The sequence below is a fragment of the Anguilla rostrata genome, chromosome 4 (genome assembly GCF_018555375.3).
Source record: "Anguilla rostrata isolate EN2019 chromosome 4, ASM1855537v3, whole genome shotgun sequence".
Classification (NCBI taxonomy): domain Eukaryota; kingdom Metazoa; phylum Chordata; class Actinopteri; order Anguilliformes; family Anguillidae; genus Anguilla; species Anguilla rostrata.
The window spans coordinates 24,211,702-24,233,258 of record NC_057936.1 but is presented as its reverse complement, the minus strand read 5'-3'; the positions used below and the strand labels follow the sequence as shown (position 1 = coordinate 24,233,258).

The 21,557-nt window shown below is 39.3% G+C and overlaps 1 protein-coding gene across 1 annotated transcript; it reads right to left on the bottom strand.

Moving 5' to 3' along the window:
- Nucleotides 1-4,430: 4,430 nt before the first annotated feature.
- On the bottom strand, nt 4,431-7,203 carry klf2a (Kruppel like factor 2a). Its single transcript, XM_064331638.1, has 3 exons — nt 6,790-7,203; nt 5,606-6,524; nt 4,431-5,399 (listed from the first exon to the last, which is right to left on the bottom strand). Exons 1-3 carry the CDS (start codon nt 6,865-6,867, stop codon nt 5,224-5,226), a joined length of 1,173 nt encoding a protein of 390 aa, XP_064187708.1. The 5' UTR covers nt 6,868-7,203; the 3' UTR covers nt 4,431-5,223.
- Nucleotides 7,204-21,557: the final 14,354 nt, after the last annotated feature.

Here is a 21,557-nt window from a genome sequence, read left to right as displayed (position 1 = left end):
CTGTGGATAGCAGCAGTCTATATTTCAAGGATGCAGCTGCAAGTGAAAAAATAATAATTTTGAGTCAACAGACCTCATCTCTTAACGTGCTGCATGAAACCAGAGCAATCCCGCGTTCAGAATGTTAATTGTCCCCGTCTGAAATAACAGGAAATTCCTAGGTAAGTTTATATTTACCTTATGTTAATATTAGTGCAGAAATGAAATGGCCATCGTTGGTGAAGGGAGAATATGGGTCAGAGAGACGTGCAGCTATGTTGATCTCACAAATTGGGCCTTTAATGTCAATTTTTCAATGTGTGCACATTTTCCCACAGTCTTCTTATTAAAGGGAATAAGGTGTCTGAACTTTGCCGCCATTGCCAAGCGAACAAATAAACGAACAGATACTTTCAGTGTTTCAAAACACGGGTTATCTTTCCAGCCGCGCGGGTGTCGCCGTACCGCGCACTGACTCCGCAGTGTTTTCATCCAGCGGCTCATTCCGCTGCGCCCTTTTCCAAATTCCTGGTAAGGATAGGATATCTCGTCTAAACACGAAACTCCACAGGGGCTTCAGGCTGTTCCCTTTAAGCAACCTGTCGGGCGGAGTGGAGTGACGTGCTCTCTACACGTGTGTACACAGTGATCCAGGAGAGGAGGTCGTATCTGTCACTGTCTAAGGTAACGGTATCATCTGCACAAGCTTGTGGCCTCTCGCGAAAAAAAAAAAACAACTTTGCGCCCGGGGAGGCGGCACATGCTTTTTTGTTCCAAAACTGGTCACAAAAGCACTAGTGAAAAAACATCATTTATAACCAATATGCCATGCGTAATATGCAAGATATCTGGTCCTGAAGAACGCTCAACTGGGTGAACTGGGCTTTGTGTATTTAATCGGCTGTGCGAGGGAGTGGACCGTTATGCTGATTAATACTACTCCTGGGATACTGTGGTACTGATGATGAATGGCTGTTTTCCAAAAGTACTGTCAAAATAAGAAAGCTGGATATATTCATCCAGATGGACCTCTCTTTCTGAGCCTGTTGGGTGGAAAGATCAAATTTTCTGTGTGCCAGTTTATTGAACCAGATTTGAAAGGCTCTTTTTGAAAGCCTGTGTTGTTCTGTTCCAGGATCAATCCAGTAGATGGCATGCTCATTCCATGGGATTCCGTCTGCACCAGACAAAAAGATGCATGACCTCTTGTGCCTAGGTGTAGGTACATGTTGACTTCATATCAGGCTCTTGGGTCTGATCAGGCCAAGTCCGATGTCTGTAAAGACGGAATGATTTTAATTTGTATGCAGAATTTGCTGGGCAGTTTGCTCTGAAGTTATCTGAAATTCCCAAGGATTTTTATTGTGTGTTTGTTTTGGGGTAGAACGTAATATTATACCCAACACATCTGCACTTGAAAAAAGAATGAAAAAATCAGAAATACCATTATATCATAGCCATGTTTCTAACATATTTCAGGTCAAATAGATTCTCTCCCCAGTATTATTATTTGACATACACATTATGCACATAATTTTGTCTTTGAGAGGGAAGATTAAATGTTATTAAATTATGCTGACTGGCATTGGGACGAGGAGAAGATGGTATAGGTCTGAAATGTGAGTATTAACCCTTTAATGTGTAAGATCACAAATATGTCATGAACATTCTAATGCTGATGTAACCATCACTACTGGTAATTGAAAGCAGTAGAGTTCTGTAACACTGACTTAACATTGAAAAAACTTTCCAAAAAACCTACTCTTCAAAGGGTTAATTCCTGTGTGCTGCAGTTTGTATGGTTTATGATACCGCTGTGATTGACATCTACAGTCAACATACGCAACCCCTTTGATCTTCTTTTCATTTATTCTGACTCAATTTGCTGTCTTCCACTTTGAGGAATTCCATATAAAACTTTTACATGCTTTGTCCAAGTTGACATTACAGCACTTAACCCCTAAGGGAGGTGGGGAAAAAAGCCATTATCTCCAGGTTTGCGGTTTTTGAGTAACAAAGTTTAGTCTATTATCAAGGCTCTCCCTGTTCTTGCTTTGTGGTCCCCGGAGAGCTGAGCTTCTCCCGGAACGGAAGCCCAGATAATGCAGATTTGGGGAGTGAAAGAATTCATATCCAAACTGAACGCTGAAAGTTTGATTACTCCATTACAAGATCGGCCCTTTTGTTGTGTGAGCGTGTGCACACAAATTGGTTTGGTGCCCGATATTAGGTGTTTGCTTTGGACACCAGGGCATTTACATGCCTTGCAAAGCCCACAAAAATACCTTTGTACGTTGATGAAATATAGTTATTTGGACAGATACAGTGAAGTAATTGAGGCTGGGGAGGACGGTGTGGAAAGGCTTAGCACTGGGGTGGGCTGCAGCCGTAGTGTAGAGCATTGTGATCGAAAACAAAGTGCATTATGCTGAAGTGTAAATTAAAACTTGTCTGTCTAAGCATACTGTGGAAAGTTTCTTACAACCTACTTTCATTTGAATAAAGTAAAACTACCTTTCATGTCTTACGGTTCTAAAAAGGATCTTGCCTTCTATCTTCCTATGTGAGGTTTCTGCTTCCTGTGGCACAGAGCCAATTTAACTTTGACTTTGTATAGAGAGGTGTTACAAAAATAATCCTTTAGGGTATCTGACGCTGTCCTTCTTAATGCATACTAACAAAGCAGAGAAAGCTTGCCGACGATTCACAGAGAAATAACACACAGTTAGGGAGACAAATCTAAAATTATTAAACTTGTTTTAGACTTCTGGAAAAGAAAGCAAATTTGCACTTTAGCATATTGTTAATGAAAATAAATAAATTTATGTAATTAGAATGAATAATCTTTTGCTGTAGATGCAAGTTGTAAGGAACAAAACAAAATGTTACCAGTGGGGAGCAGTACATTCCTTTAAGAAATTCCTTTAACAACATTTGCATAAGCAAAGCAATGTGTAAGGCAAGTCTCCGTGCTCTTAGGAGCTGCCGTTCTTTCTATAGTCATAAATACAGTGAGTGCACAGTTTTTGACCTGTAAGTCACGGTTCACGTCCTCAACACTTGCTAGTAAAAGTTGTTATTATTATAGTAAGACAAAAAAAGTGAAATGAGAACGTTTGATTTTTCACATGACTGATTGTGCTATAAATAGCTGATATTTATTTCCTTATTTTTCATAAAAAGAGATGGTGAACACGATAAGCGAATGATGGTACTGTTTGTTCCAAGCTATTAAGATGTCCCTTGGGCTCAGACTGCCTGTTTTCACACACAAAGCTAAATGGAATAATTAGACACACAACACAGTGAAAAGTCGTTTCTTCTCAAGGCGCTGCCACTGTATTGTGAGGAAATACACTCGAGACCCAAATGCACTGACAAAGGTGTCCCTTATTAAGAGATCGTACTGGGACAATGCTTTGCTAGATCTGCATTTTTGTGTCATTTTGACTATGAATGTATCAGTGGTTTGCTCACAGGCAGGATCACAGTCAATCAAAAGCTCAGTAGCTAGCTATGATGGAAAAAAATGGCATTTTTAAAAACGTTTTATATATCACTATGTTACAGTTAGTCGTGCCTGGGTTTGCTCATAATTACCGAACAGATGTATGAACACACTTTGACATGTGTCCGTTTCATTTAAATTTGGATTGATTGTTTGCTTTACCTTTCAATCTCCTGCATTTAGCTCTGCAGAGTGAATGTAACTCATATCCACGTTTTAAAATGGGCTCATTAAAACTTACTGTGAAAATGAGGTTTTGCTGAAACCCTTAGTGCCACCCACAAACCCCCCCCTTCCTCCCCACTCATGTAAATGGGGAACGTAGAAAATTAATTCAGCCATCAATCCTTTTTTTTTAGGATCAAGCACATCACTCAGTAAAATTTTAAATCCTCTCATTTTGTCACCCCCTCTATCACCTCTCTCCTTAACCAAACTTCCCATTATTGTCTCATACAGTGTTTTCTTTTGGAAGTAGGGTTCTTCTTTACTGTAGTGATGTGCCCCCATGTCCAGACATATCTATATTCAGTCCCTATAATTATGTAAATGTAATGTTTATATTTAAAGGCAGGAGCCACAGGCTACTGGCAGTTTTCCTCTTGCAGCTGGAAAACATTATACTTTAAATAATAATGCTAAGTCCACAAGCTTGATCTGGTCTTTGAAATGGCAACTTTTAGCCTTATCAACAAGGAAACTTAAGGCCCAGGGTTTTCTATGGCTTAGAATAGCCTAATGCTGAATGTTTTCTGTGTGTGGCTAAAATACAGAGAGCACTTGTCCAATGTGCATCAAAGTGACCCATAAAACAGAACTGACTGCAACAGTGTGGCAGGGTTTACATTTAGGTGGCTTTCATTATAAGCAAAACAAGTCAGGTAAAAAAAAAAGAATATATAATAAAAACATCAATGTAAAAATGTGAAACTGGAGCCAAACATATCATTCAATTTAGTTTAATATGTACATTAAAATACATATTTACATTATACAACATATGTACACGTCATAATATAATTTTTGGTTTCAAAACAGTTTCAATACACAAGACATCTAGCCCTGTATCAATAGTGTAACTTGGAACTAGCTAAAACAGTTTTGTATATTCACCTTTAAGACACTGTTTTTGTATGGCAAAACCTATTTCAGATTCACCTGACCCTGACTTCATATCATATTCAATACATAAAAACATATGCTGAACATTCAATCCATGCCTCTTTGGGCAGAAAGGCAGTTTTAAGTACAAAACATTGTCTTTAAAGCTTAAACTCATGTGCTGTTTACAATTTTACCAAATATAAACCTGTCAATTTTTAGCCCATAGACAATATGGCATTCATAAGATACGTGTGGATTAGAAAGGCACTATTGTGAAAAATAAAATACATCATTTTAAGCAATGCTCATTAGATGTTTAATGTCTTGTTCCAGTTGCGTCATATGCGTGAGGGCCAGCCTGGCAGTTGCTGTGTTTTCCCCAAAACAAACACTCTGTAATGCTATTCAGAAGCCTTTTACAAAATATCTTTGTCAAAACCAAAGTAGTACCAGCTACGTTATTTTAAAAATATTGATATATAAAAGTATCAAGTAAAATCGTATTTTTTGTCTTTACCTGCTTTAAAAAAACATTTAAATAGAAGCAATAATAACAATAATATATTTAAGAAAACATCTTCCGAGATTTTCTTTTTGTTTTGGTTGCATAGTCCATAGTCGTATGTGTGTCCTCACATGTGTCGCTTCATATGAAGAGCCAGGTGGTCAGACCTGGAGAAGGCGCGCTCGCACAGGTGGCACTGGAATGGACGATGACCAGTGTGCTTGCGGAAGTGGCGGGTCAATTCGTCGGACCTTGCGAACTTCCAACCACAACCTTCCCAGCTGCAATGGTAAGGCTTCTCACCTACATTTAAAAAAGACAAATAAATCATTAGTTCACCTGTTTGTCATTATGTCTGCTTATGTCTAAAGCGCGTCGTAACCTACATGTTACTTGTAGCCTATCGATTATACGAAATTAAATGACACCCACAATGACTTATCGTTAAATAGTAGTAATAATAATAATAATAATAATAAACTTAAATAGTGGTATAGAGCGCTTCTTACCCGTGTGCGTACGGTGGTGCGCTTTTAAGTGCGAACTCTTCGTGTATGTTTTGCCGCATCCCGCGAAAGTGCAGGTGTGCGTAGCCGTCCGCTTCCTTGGCCAGGACCGGCGACCTCTCTTCGGCTTGTTGTCCAGCATCTCGAGCGGAGAAGACGGTGGTGTGAGCAGTACTCTCTGTGTCGTAGGCTGCATACCAAGTCCATCTTCGTATAAACCAAACTGGTGCGCGCTCTGGTAGGGGAGCTGCATCTGAGAGGGCGGAGGTGGGTGAGGATGGGGGAATCCCGCGGCGGAGTGATAATTCTGCGGGAACGCCATGGAGCGACACATCTGAGACTGGCAGTCGGAACTCATGAGGTCGTCTGGGCTGAGCGGCGGTGTCATGTTCCCCGCTGCCTGCGGGGAATTCGCAAGCCTTGGCTGCTCGAAAGACATCATGCAGGAAACGTTGCCCTCCTGTTTGATTTTTGGGCAACTCTGAGGAACCATGCCCATTACTGGTCCATAACTGTCCATGGGTGATTCGACTTTGACGCTGTCTACAAAGTCCTGACTTGTGAAAGCCGAAGAGCTCACGTGGAATCTCCCCTGGATGTTGTTGCTGGACATGCAGTAACCGTTGTCAAGTTCTGCTCTCAGCAGCTCTGCCATGAGACTGGTGCTGTACGGCGGAGGTGGATTGTTCTGTTCGGGCACCGAATACGTAGTCGGGGGCATAGTCGACTGGTACATGTTGCTTTGCTCCGAAGACCTGTACTCTATTCCGTGCGCTGTAAGGATTTCCGAGCCGGTGGTGTTAGCAAGAATAAACTCCAGATCTAGATAATTGCCGAGATCCTCGTCGTCCTTTCTGCCGGAGCAGTTATCAAGCACGGAGCAGCTGGAATGCACGGACTTGTCCATTTCGTTTTTCCACCTCTATAAACAAATACAAAGATAACATGTTAGAAAACAATGACAATAATTAATCAAATTCTGCTACCACATTACGCTAAATTGTACGAGCATGTGTGCCTTTGAGAGATGGTCTGTCGGACAGTTAAGCAATGCACCAATTAGCCTAAATAAAATGCAAATATTTAGTCTAACGAAAGAACTGAAACAAAGAAATAACAATATAAACATTAGTCCCATTCACCAAAACCAGCAACGAAAACAAGAAAGTTTCGAAAAATGTACTTACGTGTTCCCAACTTTTCTCATTTTGGTTCGCGAACGTAGAAATCGATGGTAAAATGGTCCCGCTTAAGGCCATTTCCATACGTTGTCAGGGCAAATGATTATCTCCTTTCGTTAAAACTGTTCTGATCTTTTCAAATATAATTGTATATTCGGCGTACGTCGAGACCTCCTTACTCCTAGCGAGAAACTCTCAAGTAGTAAAGCTAAGGGTTCTCTTCTCTTATGTTTCTCTTCTAGTGTTTCAAAGTCATGTGCAAGTTTGATTGGTAGGAGATCCAACCTTATAAATATTGTAGCTGAAAGGCTTGACCAATTGTAGAAGCGGAGGAAATACGTCCAGGATACCACCACTCGTCCCTAAATTTAGCCCTGGTATATAAAGGGCTTCTTAATGCAGTTCTCTGTGCTCTCGCTTGTACACTCACCCGGGCTTCTTAAAGCGTTGGAACTTAGAGGCTCAAGCCAGCAGCAATTAAAATAGATGACGCGTTGAACCACCCCTTTTAGAAAAAAATCTGCCAAGCACACGCACGCACACTCACACACACTCAGAAAGAGAGAGAGTGAGAGAGGCTACATAGGACAAGTTTTAACAAGACTTTCAATATAGATCAAGGGAGTATATAGAGAAAATAAACCATGTTTTATTTCGTCTGTACAAAGTAATATGCGCTGTATATTAATTCATATAATAGTAGCTTACAAATCCGACGGAGAAACATGAAAAATCTAACCGCACTCCGTTTTTAATTGCAGTGATTATGGGGCTATTCTAATTGTTATCTCTACACGAATAGGTTATGATGATCATACAGCCACTTAGGCATAGTTAACGTGGGTAGCCTATACACGCTGGGAATGCTTACAATTGTAACATATAATGATTACAACATATAATAATAAATATATAATAATATAATTTGCAACGTCGATTGTCACGGTAGAAACGTATGGCTGTCGGCCAATGACAGTTTTCTTTACGTCAAAGATGTATGGAATTTACAACAGAAGTAGGCTAATGTTTTGACTGAAAGGCATTTGGTAACTAAGGAACTTATTTATTCTTAAGTGAATACCGAACACAACGACATTTTTTTAACGTCAGCCGCGGTGTCTTACAATAGTAAAAAAAAAATTACAGAAATGTTATGTGCAGTAATGTTCTGCAAAAAATAACTTAACCTGAAGAAAGATAGATATAGTTACTGCAAAATGTTTTTGATTAGGCAGACTGTTTCAAGGACCACCAGTAAGTTAAAATAAATTAAATAAATCGGAAACAACAATGCTGTTATGATTTGCAGCAGTTTATTTTGTCTTTGTTGTGTCAGGGTGAAGCCATTGTAACAACGTTATGTAGGAATGTCAAAATGTAAAAACAGGACTAACCATTTAAAACTCGTTCTTCTTGAGATGCAACCACTTTTCATTGATTCTATACGCATTATAAAAACCATTGACTGCGCACAGCAGGCTTTTCAAAACCTTGCAGCCACCAGGCGCCAGGTAGGCCTAATGTATCTTGACATACAGGGTGCTTCAAACGCGGTCCAGAGCACGTGCTATAGAAGTATTTAACTTCTGTTTTGAGTCCACATTCATGTGCAAATCGCAACGCGGAATAAAGAGGTTTCTCTAATTGTCCAACGCATTCATATTGGTTTCAGGGCAATAGATTTAAAACGTTTCGTAGAGAGGTCGCAGGACTGGGAAATTCACAGATGTAGTGGAGCAGTTCTGGATAAGTTTTTATAATAGCTTCACACATAGACCTATTAGGGAATGAATACACGAGTCCTGAAATGATGGGAGTAACAGACTACTATTGGACACATTTGACATAATTTGACAATGCCTTTTAAATAACTTCAGTGAATGTGTAAATATTTTAATTTAAAATGTCCTATTTTTTAGTTTTAAAAGCATGGATTATTAAATTATTTCAAAGGAAAGCATTTTTAAAGAATAATTCAAATTTACTTTTTAACTGTATTTACACAACAACCATGCTGCCCTATTACACATGTCAGAAGCATAGTTACATTGTGAAAGTGTTTTGTTTAACAGGCCCCATCCTTATCGTTTATGACACAACCTCATTCAGTCTCAGTGTTGTTCCCAAGAAATGTTTATTTTTAAGTACTGTAACAGTCAGAACCAATCTGTAAATGTCATTTAAGTCAGTTCTATATGTCATTTCATTAAAATCAGAAGTGATGTAATGATGAATGCAGGCCTCTTTTGACAATTAAGATGTTAGACATGACCAACCCATATTAAGCACTTTTCCGTGTGTGTGCGAGAGAGAGAGAGAGAGAGAGAGAGAGAGAGAGAGAGTGAGTATGTGGTCTTTTGTGTGGTGTGCCTGAAGTCCTTATTATGGCTGTCAGTGTTGCTTAATCATAAATTCCAACAAACAAGGCGGCTGTTAGCTGTTGGAGGCCAATAAAATGTTTAATCTTTGCTTTCCCAATCCCCTTACCAAAAATGGTAGTTCCGAGGCTATAAAAGTTTTTATCTGTGGTAATGATTAAATATACACCAACAAACTCCATTGTTTTATCTATTTATTGTTATGAATTTCATCCCAATTAAAATGCCATTAATGGCTGTCCACTGTATATCAGTGTGTGCCCCGGTTGTTATAGTATTAATCTATTGATTTAGTGCAATTTCCCATAGGTGGCTAAAGTTAAACAGGCAACTGATATTTAGGCAGTAATTCATTCCAGGAACCAAGGAGACAAGTTTCTGCACCAGCTATTTATTATGGCCCTTTAAGTTACTCCTGAAGCACTATTTGTCTGAGCGTGTTCTCTGTATCATGCTTAACAGAAAGTTTTTAGTTACTCCCAATCAGTAATGTTTTGTTCATAAAAGCGTAATATTCTATGGAATGTATTGCCCTGGTGTTGTAATTCACTGGATCATTATTATGGATCAGATTTTGTGGTTTGAGTTGTCTGTGCACCTGTGATATTATAATGCTGCCAGTACACAAGTCTTACTTTGTGCATCTTTCCCGTGTTCTCTATGGCCTTCTGTAATCTTGGAATGAAATGAACTTTTCCCATGGTAATATTTGATTAGACGCCTTGAACGCCATTTGATTATGTGTTTCGTCATTCTTGCTGTTCTTTGTAATTCATTAGCACTTTTTTTTCAATTTTTATTATTAAATGTATAACTGACATTGATGATAATTTCAATAATTCATCAGTGTTTCAGCATTATTGTGGTGTTCAGTTTTTAATATCAAAACTTCAATTAGACACCAAGAGAGGTGAAAGTTACTGTTTCACACTCATGGAACCCCAAATTATTATAAAAGTGAGCCTATCTAACACATCAAATATCAGTTAAAAGATCATTATATCAGTGAACGGTTTACACTGGAGGATAATGTTCATACGAACATACAAATCTATCCACAGGCCTCAGTGCAGATAAATTTAAAAGCCAAAGCCCATTTATAAAAACAAGAGAAACTCCCTGGGGTTAAACATGTAAATGTTAATTAGTTGTATTTACTTTGAGCTCAGTAACTCCTCCAGAATGAAGTCTGAGGGCCTGACCATATCTTAAAGCTATTTGCATGAAGGATCGGTCCTTGTGAAGAAATAATAACAGTGCCATAATTTAGAATTGAAAGGAAGGGGCTAATACAATTCTTGGAATGTAGTTCATATTTTTTGTTCAATTAGATGGTGTATTTGCTTTCCAAATGACTGAATTACTTATACTTTGACAACACTTGACAAAAACAAAAAGTGATGTCTGTTCTCCTCTGACTAGTCTTTTTCCCCTTTACCTGGACACACTTTAAAGTAATGACTATGAAATGCGTCTAGATAAATATGTATTTGAAATACATAGTCACAGTCATTTGATGCTGGCATTTAAAAAAAAAAAAACATTCAACAATCTTTGGGAATTTCAACAGAACATGTTTCTAATCCACAACAGGCAATCGTACAGCATAAGAATTTTGTTCTGAATGTGGGTGAAAATAGGCCTTTTTAAAAAAATGGTCAGTAATTTACTAAAGTTTAACTGCTGTCTTTAACTTGTATGGAGCAAGAGTAGGGCCTCATTGCAGCCTAATTAGAGACCACTGTGACCCTAGTGTGACTGTCGTGTGCCGCAAAGATTTTATGTAGAGGAGGGAAGGGTCCCTGGAGTTTCCTGGATACCTGGCGGAACTGTGCCTGGATACGTTGGCACACCTGAACCCCCAACCCTCAGACCTCACTTGTCACCCGCGATCAGTGAAAGAGTGTGTTCAGGAATACCATGAGTCCACTTCCCTTTGCTGGATGAATCAGCATTGTGACGTGAGTGGAGTTTTCACTTGCCAGCCATTGTCTCCAGTCTGTGGGATGCAGTGAACTCTTGAAAACGGAACGTCCGATATGTTTCCTAATGCTGGGGACATTAAAAAAAAGCCTCATTGATAGGCCATGCTTTTTAACTTTACATCTGACAAATCTTCAAAAGATTCTAAACCAGTGTATAGTCATCTTTAAAGCAAATTAGGCACATAACCAAATGCTTTCCTTTGTTTATGTAATTTAATTTCCAGCAATGTTTTTGTATCTTATATGTTTTAATGTGTCTTGATATGTTGTTCTTTGATGATCAATGGAATTCCAGTCACTTTGTGGTTCCTGAGTCATGTATCTACAATTTTTTAATGCTTAACAAATCACTTATTTTACTCCAATTTATGTTCTGATTGCTCTCCAGAAATTCTCCAGGCCCCACAAACAGATGTTGTTTAATGATGTATAGTGCTGTATTGTTTTATTTTATTTTATTGCCATTTTCTTTGAAGCACATTTAAGATACACTGTTGACAACCTTGAAAAAATCAATGCAGAGTTTTACTGATTATATTTTAGTCTTGCCACAACACAACTCGCATTATCTATTCTGATGTGGTTTTAAAGCCTGAGTAAATATATTGTACAGCTTTGACACAGTATATTTCAAGTTTGGGTTTGAAGCAGCCATTTGGAGTGTAGCCTAAATCTTTAGAGAATGTATATAATTCTATTTGTTAGTATTGAAAAAATAGAATTATATACATACAAGTCTGACATTTGCATGGGAGCTGTTGTCCTGTCTGGTGTTTTCTCAGCATTAGTTTTATCAGTAAGTGAAAATGAAAAAAAGGACAAAGAACAGAGCACAAACACAATGGTACTTACAATCAAACACTTCATTTTATTTGCTCATAGAATTGCTCTTAGTAATTCCGTAGGGGTTTCAAACTCACCTCCCGTTGTATGTCATTAGGCTTGTGTAGATTGAAGATGTTGCATGATAGTTCCTGCCTCAGTATCTATTAGCTGATACAATAGTCTGTTCTCTTAGCCTTTTTTACTTAATTTTTTTATTATCAGTAAGTGAAAATGAAAAAAAGGACAAAGAACAGAGCACAAACACAATGGTACTTACAATCAAACACTTCATTTTATTTGCTCATAGAATTGCTCTTAGTAATTCCGTAGGGGTTTCAAACTCACCTCCCGTTGTATGTCATTAGGCTTGTGTAGATTGAAGATGTTGCATGATAGTTCCTGCCTCAGTATCTATTAGCTGATACAATAGTCTGTTCTCTTAGCCTTTTTACTTAATTTTTTTTATCAGTAAGTGAAAATGAAAAAAGGACAAAGAACAGAGCACAAACACAATGGTACTTACAATCAAACACTTCATTTTATTTGCTCATAGAATTGCTCTTAGTAATTCCGTAGGGGTTTCAAACTCACCTCCCGTTGTATGTCATTAGGCTTGTGTAGATTGAAGATGTTGCATGATAGTTCCTGCCTCAGTATCTATTAGCTGATACAATAGTCTGTTCTCTTAGCCTTTTTTACTTCATTTTTTTATTATTATTTTTTTACCACTTAGGTAGTATGTTTCTGGGCAATACTGCTTTTTTTCCCCCCAGAATTCTTATGTAAAATATATTTTTACATAATGTATATATATTTTTTAAAATCAAATTTTTTTCTTTACAGATGATGTGATGAAAGAAAAATCTGAAAGGCATGTCTACAAGACCTGAGTATGTTTCACTTTTGTGGAAAACAGTTTTATATTTAGTTTTAGTATAAATGAATTGAGTAGTGATAACGTGACTGCATGGATGATGAACTTGATCTTTTATGCTATCTGTCTGGCATGTCCTATCTTATACTAGAGGAAACAGTACCTTTCGCTAGTCAGAAACCCAGTCAAAACCCTACAAATGGTTTATTTTATTCAAATCATTTTCTAATATAAAATATTGTATATTCCATATATAGTGTAACATCTAGGTTTAGTATTTTTTTAAATAGTTTATAACTGATAGTATGCTGTACTTTGTTTCCCAGTTGGCCATAAGTATCTGAAATTGGAGAAAGTATACGCTTAAGAGCCAGGGTTATTTAAATTTCATAGCGCAACATATCACCATAGCCCAGCTCACTGATACAATGTGGAAGAAATATACTGCAAATGGAACAAATCCCAGTTCTCCTTGTTTTGAAATGATGTGTCTCGTTACAGTGAAAGAGCATATCCTCTATCATAACCACCTGCATGTGTTCTCGCAGCACGCACCAGTAATTGTCTCCGTATTTCTGGGCATGTGTTCAGACCAAAGACAGCAGCCTCCTCACTGGGGTTCCCTGTGCATGTCTTGTATAAGCAAAGTCTTGAGGTGGGATTGTCTCCGCGTGAGGTCACAGCCATGTTGGTGCCTGCGCAGGTTCCCATTGGCCAGGGGTGGTGTGATGTCAGCACAGTCCCCAGTGGGAGATAGGTGCAACCTAGGTCCTTGGTCTTTGCTCTCGGCTGGAGTGAGGCATCTGCACATTTCAAACTCTGCGTGGGCTTTGGAACATACGTCAGTGAGGCAAATCTTACATGATATATTTTTATTTATTTGTTGTTGTCATCCTTGTTATTGTAAAAATTAAATATCCAAACGAAAAATTGTTACTTTTCTGCCTTTAATATTTTTTATTCTGCCACCCACACACCGCCCTGTTCAGGAAATCAGTATGAAAATGTCAGCGTAAGAACATGTAAACTTAATTTTGTTGGCCAGTGACAGGTGGTGTTATGTGTAATCATACTTCCAGAGAACTGTTGACGAGACATTTTAAATGGAAGATGTTACACAACAACTGCTCAGTTATTTTGCAATAGTCTGAAAAGAGTATGGATAGTGTGGAAGAGTTGACATGCATCCATCCATCCAATAACCAACTTCTTTCTGGTGAGGGTCACAGGGGAGGCTGGAGCCTATCCCAGCATGCATTGGGCAATCCATCACAAGCGCACACACCATTCACTCACACTCATACCGCCAAATAGCCTGACATGCATGCCTTTGGACTGTGGGAGGAAACACATGTGGACACATGGAGAGCATGCAAAGTCCACAAAGAATGGTGGACCTTCTTACTGTAAAGCAACAGTGCTATTCACTGCACTGCTATGTCACCCGTTTGTAACCTGTAATTCCAAAATATTATATTCTGACTGTACATTTTAAGGGGGCAATCAATGCTTTGATTGATTGGTTTATTTGCAGAAAAATGGAACTGCCAGTGATGATATCACAGAGCACACAGGTGTGCTACAGCTTCACAGAGTAAAATACTTGAGGGAGATTTCTGTCAGGTAATAAATCTGGTGAACGGTATTTGTTTTGCCTCGAAAGTCTCTCGTGCTCTTTGTTTGCAGGACAAATATGGCGAAAAAGCATTTTCAAACATTAATTTGAAATCATGAGCCTGGATTCAATCAACATTCCTTCACTGTGATTTACAATACGGAGTGTAAGAGTGTTTATTTTTTCTGGATGAACATAGTTTGACAAATTAACTTGCCAAACTGTGTTTGTGAAGAAAAAACAACACTTTCATGTCTTTGAATATCACAGTTGATTGAAACCATCAGCCACAGTGTCAATGGCACCAAGTATAATGACTTTTTTATTTTCACTTAAGAACAGTGTATTCACTGTATCCAACAAAATAAATAAATAAATAAATAAAAAAGACTGAAGACACTTCAGTTTATGGAATGGTCACCTTGACTTCTTTGATGTTAATTATATATTTTATTTTTTCATTCCTTCTAATAAAGTTGTAATTCACAATGTTCATGAGTTAGCTCCAGATCAGTGGTAGGCTTCATATGATGTTTAAAGCATGGTTGTTTTCAAGGCACAATGGGATTAATGTAAAAAGGTCTACGGGAAAAACAATGTTGAAAGCTCACTGGTTTTCTTCAAAACCCCCATCAAAACTTTCCACAATTTGATTGCAATCAGTGTTCCAATGCTTGGTTTATTTCACATACGTTTTTGTTTGCAGTGCGTATTTTCTTTGGTTAAAGCAGTTATCTTTTCCTCTCAGAAAGTCAGTGCCTGTTTTGGATGAGTTAGCGCAGTGCGATTCGCATTATGTGGCTGCGTTAAGTCGGCTGGAAACACCTGCTCTTTCTGGGCAGCAGGAAGGCCGAGCTCTCCCCCCTCTGTGTGCTGGGAAGAGGGGGAGAGGGAGGGAGCGGGAGGGAGCGGGAGAGAGGCCCTGCCTGGGCCTGAGCGAGTGAGAGTTTGAGAGTGAGTGGGATCCTGCTCGGGGCTTTTATACCCAGGTTATTTTTAACCACACACTCCGTGCTTATTACAACGTTTCCTCTCCGAGTTGCTCAGGAAGCAAGCTTGGCTCCCTTTCCTGCTCACACGCGGGCCATTCAAAGGGAGTCAGCGAGCGATAGCACAGAGATGGCCAGGCTCCTAAGGAAGGAAAAAAAAAAAAGCGACAGAAAAAAATGTGGGGGTAATAAATTAAAAAAAAACAGTAAGGTTGGCACATGCACAGACTCTGACAAAATGGGTTTCAAAGGTCTGGGCCTCTTCCAGACCTTGTTTTAAGAGTAACCTGAATGTCACTGAGGATTCTTAGCAGCTGCCACAGACTGCTCACACGCTACCTGCCTGTGTGTGCATTTTAATTTTTTTTCTGGCAAACTCTATTCTGTGTTTTTCCTCCACCAGCAGAAAGTGTTGTGAGATTGCTTTACGTCACATGCTTTGTTATGTGTCCTGGATTATGTGTCATGTAAATGAAAAAGCAGTCACTGTTTCCATTGTCGGATGGGAAATAATTACAAATAGAAATTACAATAAAAATGGAATTCAGCTAATCTTTTTTCTATCTGAATTATTTAATTTGCTCTTGTTATATAATGAGTCCCTATACAGTGCATAATGATGGTACAACAGTTACATAACATGGCATCATCTGCTGATTGGTGAGTCTTACTGACACCGGCAAGCTTGTACACGTACAGCACTCTGAAACATGTACACAGACGTTTCCATATGCACACACATCCATAAAGAAATGACATTCTAATTACATAGACAGCAACAATCAAGAATGTTAATACGAGTAAGCTTTTTAAAGACCACAAGGCCAGCCTTAGAGATGTTAAATATAATTGAATGGATTTTTAAGTTAGTTGGAATTTTCTTTATAATTTTTTCAAAATTCTTAAAAATGAAATTTGATAAGAATTTGGTAAACATTGTTTGATCAATCAAGGCAATTGTCGCCTGCTTTTCAAGGAGTTCTTTGTGAATAAGCATTTTCCAAGATATCTGAGAGGGCATTATCTGTCATTGTAAGTGTTTAAAAATAATGATCTCTTTAACATTTCAGTACAATTAGTGAATTAGTTGTGTTAACATGCTGAATGAACAATTCCAATAAAAATTATGTTGCCTTGCTTTAACAACTGCCCCTAATTATCGACTTGTTTGTAAATGACCTTCCACTAAGGACCTGGAATGAATGGTTGTCAATGGAGATACAGTTCTGGAAGAATGTTGCCATTCTGTGTTGTGGGTATGCATGAAATACAGGTAGCACTGCTGGATATTTAGACTGCACACCCTGAAGATTACAAGGAAGGATCTGAGCCGATGAAAGAAGGGCGGCTATGTCACAACACGTTTCACAAAAAAAAGCGTGTCTTATTTGACCGAGACCTAAACACTTTTCAGACATTTTTAAACAACACCATGTTGGTCTCTTTACTATGTTAGGAAACCACCCCACTCTCTGTCAGAAAGACTCCCGCCAGCACAACACAAAGGCATTTATTCTATGATTGGCGTGCTTTAATGAGTGCATGTGGATCTAATTGCCAGTGTTATTCACAAGGGAGAACGGGCCATTTATTAGCTGTTAACACTCCAAATCATACAGGTCTGCTTACGCCATAGAGACATGCCCTAAAGCTGACTGATAAAATGTTTTTGTTCTCCTAAAGTGAAAAGCACTCTTTATTTAATTTATGAAAACTGACAAGGTCCCTGTTTAAAAAGTCTACTCTTTCCTGACTTCCCTGTCAACAATATGAAACTCTGAGTTTACTTTTATTACAATTTAAATAACTTAAATGTTGGAAAGACTGTCATAAATTCCTGAAAAATACCACGCCTTTGAATTGTAATGTAAAAAAAATAAATGTAATGATTGTATCACAGTGGTTTCTCTTTACTTTATTGTATCATCTCCAATAATCTGAAATTATAAATGATCACAGAGTGCTATTATAAAAATGTTTTATTTTGATTTTTAGATGGAAAATCAAAGGCTACAGAGTTCATGACAAACAGGAGAAATCTTAATTCCTTAAATACCATTAGTACAAATCATGATGTAGAAACCATGAGAGAAATTAAAATGAATTGACAACAGATTATTATTTAAAATGAATTATTTCTGGGTTCTCATTTTGTTTCAGTACATGAACCTGGTCAAATTATTAAAAAAAGAAACAAGGAATTTTAAAAGACCGAAGTATTCAGCCATCAGAACTGGAAATTATAAGCCTGGGTAGAGATGTTTTGGAGTTGAACCTGGCAACAGTTGTGTAATTTTAACATTCTAAATTTTCTTCGTTATAAGTCTCGAAACCACAGGATTGCTGGACCGTCTGCCAAAAACAGTTCTTTCTTTTTATTTTGGAGCGGGAATTACAGAGCAAGTCGTTACAATGCAGAGTTGAGTTTCTCAAGCAAGGGCAGGCTATGGGATTTTTATACACAAGTTTGACCACAGACTTGCACACACTCGAACATGTTGCCTTAAACTGTGCCAGCTGTGTAAATATTATAGCCTGGGCTCAAACACAGGTTCTTTTTTATTCCCACTTTGAACCTGATCGTACGATTCCTGCTTGTAATGTGCAATGTCATTTATACATCTCAAAAATTGATGTTACTTCACCACAAATTAAGAAAGCATTCCTGGGCCCGTAGGTGAAGGAATATTTGGGCGCTCTTGAAAATGTGAAGGAATATTCTGGTATTTTAGTATTTCGCTCCAACCTGATAATTTGGATTAAATTGCTACTCTGACCCAACAAACCTCTCATCTTCCTTTGTCAAACTTAAATGTAGGTATTTCACAGTTAGACTGCTGATTTATCTTACTGCACTTGACCTTCAGAGATATTGATGGAGGAGGCCTAGGTTCGGACTTGGGCTAGACTTAACCCTCTCAGTTATTTTAAGTGTCGTATATGTGGCATCATTTTCTCCTTGTCAGAGGGGACCTTTGTTTCAAAACTTAATGTAACCCAAACCATAGCGATTGTTATTATTCCATTAAATGGCCTCCAAATGTGCAAGACTGTTTATGGCAGTGACCTTGTGACCTTCATCCATGATGTGAATGTACCTCTCACTACATCAGCACCACCCTGGAGGGATGACTGCATGGTCTCTGGGGTATCCATTTAATTCACTTACACTACATCTCTGTAATACTTGATTTCAGTCTTTCCACAAACTTACGATGTCACAATCAGTGGAATTTGTCTTAAAATGTCAAAATGAACATGAACGTTATCTTTATTTTCTTTTTCTTATCCCAAGCCATATTTGATATGTTGCTGCTTCAAAGGCTTGAACCAATTTTAGAAAAATAATAGCATAACCGACAGAGAGTGCGAGGCGTTAAAACCAGTAAATTTACACCAGAGCTTCCTTTTTAAAAATGAGCCAGGTCCAGTGAGACTTAAGGGAGGCCTCTCGAGGATCAATGGGAATTGTAGGGCACAAGATTAGGGTCCCTTCACACTGAGTCAGCCTGGGTATGAAGTCTCCTCCCATTGTGATGACCAGGCAGCCTTTCGCTGGGCGCACGCCAGCGAGGCAGATGATTTGGCCCTCTGTGGCGTCTCTGGGACATGCCGCATCTCTCTAACAAATGCATTACGGGTGGAAACGGGTCTGCTCCATTCAGCAGCCGGATCCTTCGCACCTGCCCGAGAGCTGGGAGTCATAGGCTGGTCTGGCTCGCGCGGCCCAAATACCCTTCTGTCTTTCATTTTGCTTCACTGCTCTCCCCGCCAAAAGGGCCTGTGTGTTAAACTTTGTGGCTTCTCAATCTTTTTTTTTATTGTTGACTTACTTGCTTAAACTAACACATTAACTTAGCCTTATTAAAAAGGTCTAAATCTGAAAAAAAACTACTACAAAAAGTGACATTGCTGACTGTGCGAATGTACCTCCTACATACCATCAAGTGCAGAGAATGGCTAGCACATTGAGTGCTGGCATTTTGGGATCGGGTAGGTGGATGAAGAAATGAGAGTGAGTGAGAAATCACAGTGACCAGCTGGTGATTCACCTCACTTCTTGGAAAACAGAAGCCGGGGTCAAGGAGAGGATTGGGTCACGTCCCTCCAGGCTCCCGTCAAACCTCAGTCAGCTCCATCACGCTCGCGGCTCTGTGCGAACGCTAACTCACGATGACACACGGAGTGCAGTCAGGTGCAATAGGGGCCGCGTCTCGAGATCGACACGTCAGACTCGCACAATCAGAGCGGACTGGACGAAAACACGCTGGACCGACCTCAACCAAATGTGACACCGTTTTCCCATTACTAATACAACAAATGGTCCGGCCACCTGATACGGTCCCAGTACTTTCCTGTCAATGTGAGCAATGATACCATAAAAGGGAAACTTCGGCCGGCAGAAATAACTGTGTTGTCAGGTATGGAACGCAGGCGAGGCACAAATGGTCGTAAAAAAAACAACAACAAAAAAACAGTTATATAACTAATTTTGAAGTTCAGTTTGAGGTGTACAAAAGCAGAGTGCCCACAACGTGGTGAAAATGCAAACAATTCAAACTGCATTTGGTATGATGGCGTGACAGTTGGTTAGTGATTTCAGGCGGGGCACTATTGACAGAAATCCTTCTGCTAAACCTGTGTTTTTCATTTTTGCGGCTTCTCTTTGCTCGATCAGATAACGTAACCTCCAGTTTCATTGGTTCACACTTTCGGTATTAGTGTTCAAGCTTGGTTTCAATGCAACGTACGCTCCGGTTAGGCTCTTACAGGATGTGTGGTTTTTTTTTAAAACCACAACATGCTTTAATTTGTGTTGTTTCAGTGGCTCGGCTTTCCACTGATTTGACCACGCCCTGAACATTGTGCAAAAGGTCTAAAGGCGCGCTTTTTAATAAAATACTAGAGGGATGCATTTTAAAATAAAAACAATTAATTTCCAAGTGAAGCATACACACCGACTGATGTAATGCGCCCTGAGTGACTCAAATATTGCACCAAAGATTCTCTGACGGGTGTTTTGCACTGACAGAGAGAGAATGCTTAGATAATTAACTTGCATGTCAAATGCATCTTTCAGCTCTTCTGACATGATTGACAGCGTGTTGGTGGTTGATTGGTCTGACTTGTGTGAGGGCTGGACTTGGGCTTATCAGTATTGCTGGTGGACATGCCCCGTCGCAACTCCAGCCGATCATCACACGTGCGGAGATGACCAGGAAAGAGGTCTGGAAAATATGCTGGCATATTTTCCAAGGTGGTCTTTTTACAGTCAAAACATGTGGTCCAAATTGGGGGGGAGGGTACGTGTAACAGACAGACAAAGGGGCAGGCAGGTGGCTGTTAAGAAAAATATGCTTGGGCCCCTTTATCAGACTTAATGATGTGTTTTTGCTTCTAGGCCATGGAATATTGAGGAAGCAGCAGAACAAAAAATATTGCGGTGTATAAGTGTGACTGCAGTTGCCAATCCCCTCACATGTTGCAGCTCTTCAGTGTTTGAAGGGAATGGGAAGATTCACTCATGGAGTTCAGGCTACAGGAGGAAACAGCAAAGCTCAGCTCAGCGCAGGTTTAACCATCATGTTCTCCTGAGATTCTCACACACACAAATATTATTAGCAATGGAGTTAGGGAGGAATGGGTTTTGAAACATAGGGAACCTCCAGTGCGGTTGCTTCCTCTTTGGCTGAGGTCAATGTTTTCAGTGATGGTCACAGATTGGCAGATCTCCAGGAGTTACAGCGAAAGTGCCTTTGCGATGCACAGCATAAAATAGTCAGGCATTGTACCAATGTGCTGAGTTCATGACATGTTTCAGCACAGCATCACCTGCAGATCGTCATCAACAGCAGGGCACTACAGCAGCACAACCGCTGAGTCATCTGAGTGCCGGGAGGTTAACGGCACATTTCACACCTACGCTGAGTTTTGCCCGAGGCCTTTTCCCTCGGGGTTCACCACGACGAACCGAAGCTGCCCTTTCTGACTACATCTAAACAGAAAGGAGAGCACAGGACGGTTGCGGAGCTTCCAGCCAAAATAAAACAGTGGGAGGGTGTGATTACATGGTTGATGACAGTGGACATGGGCATTAGGGATCCTAAA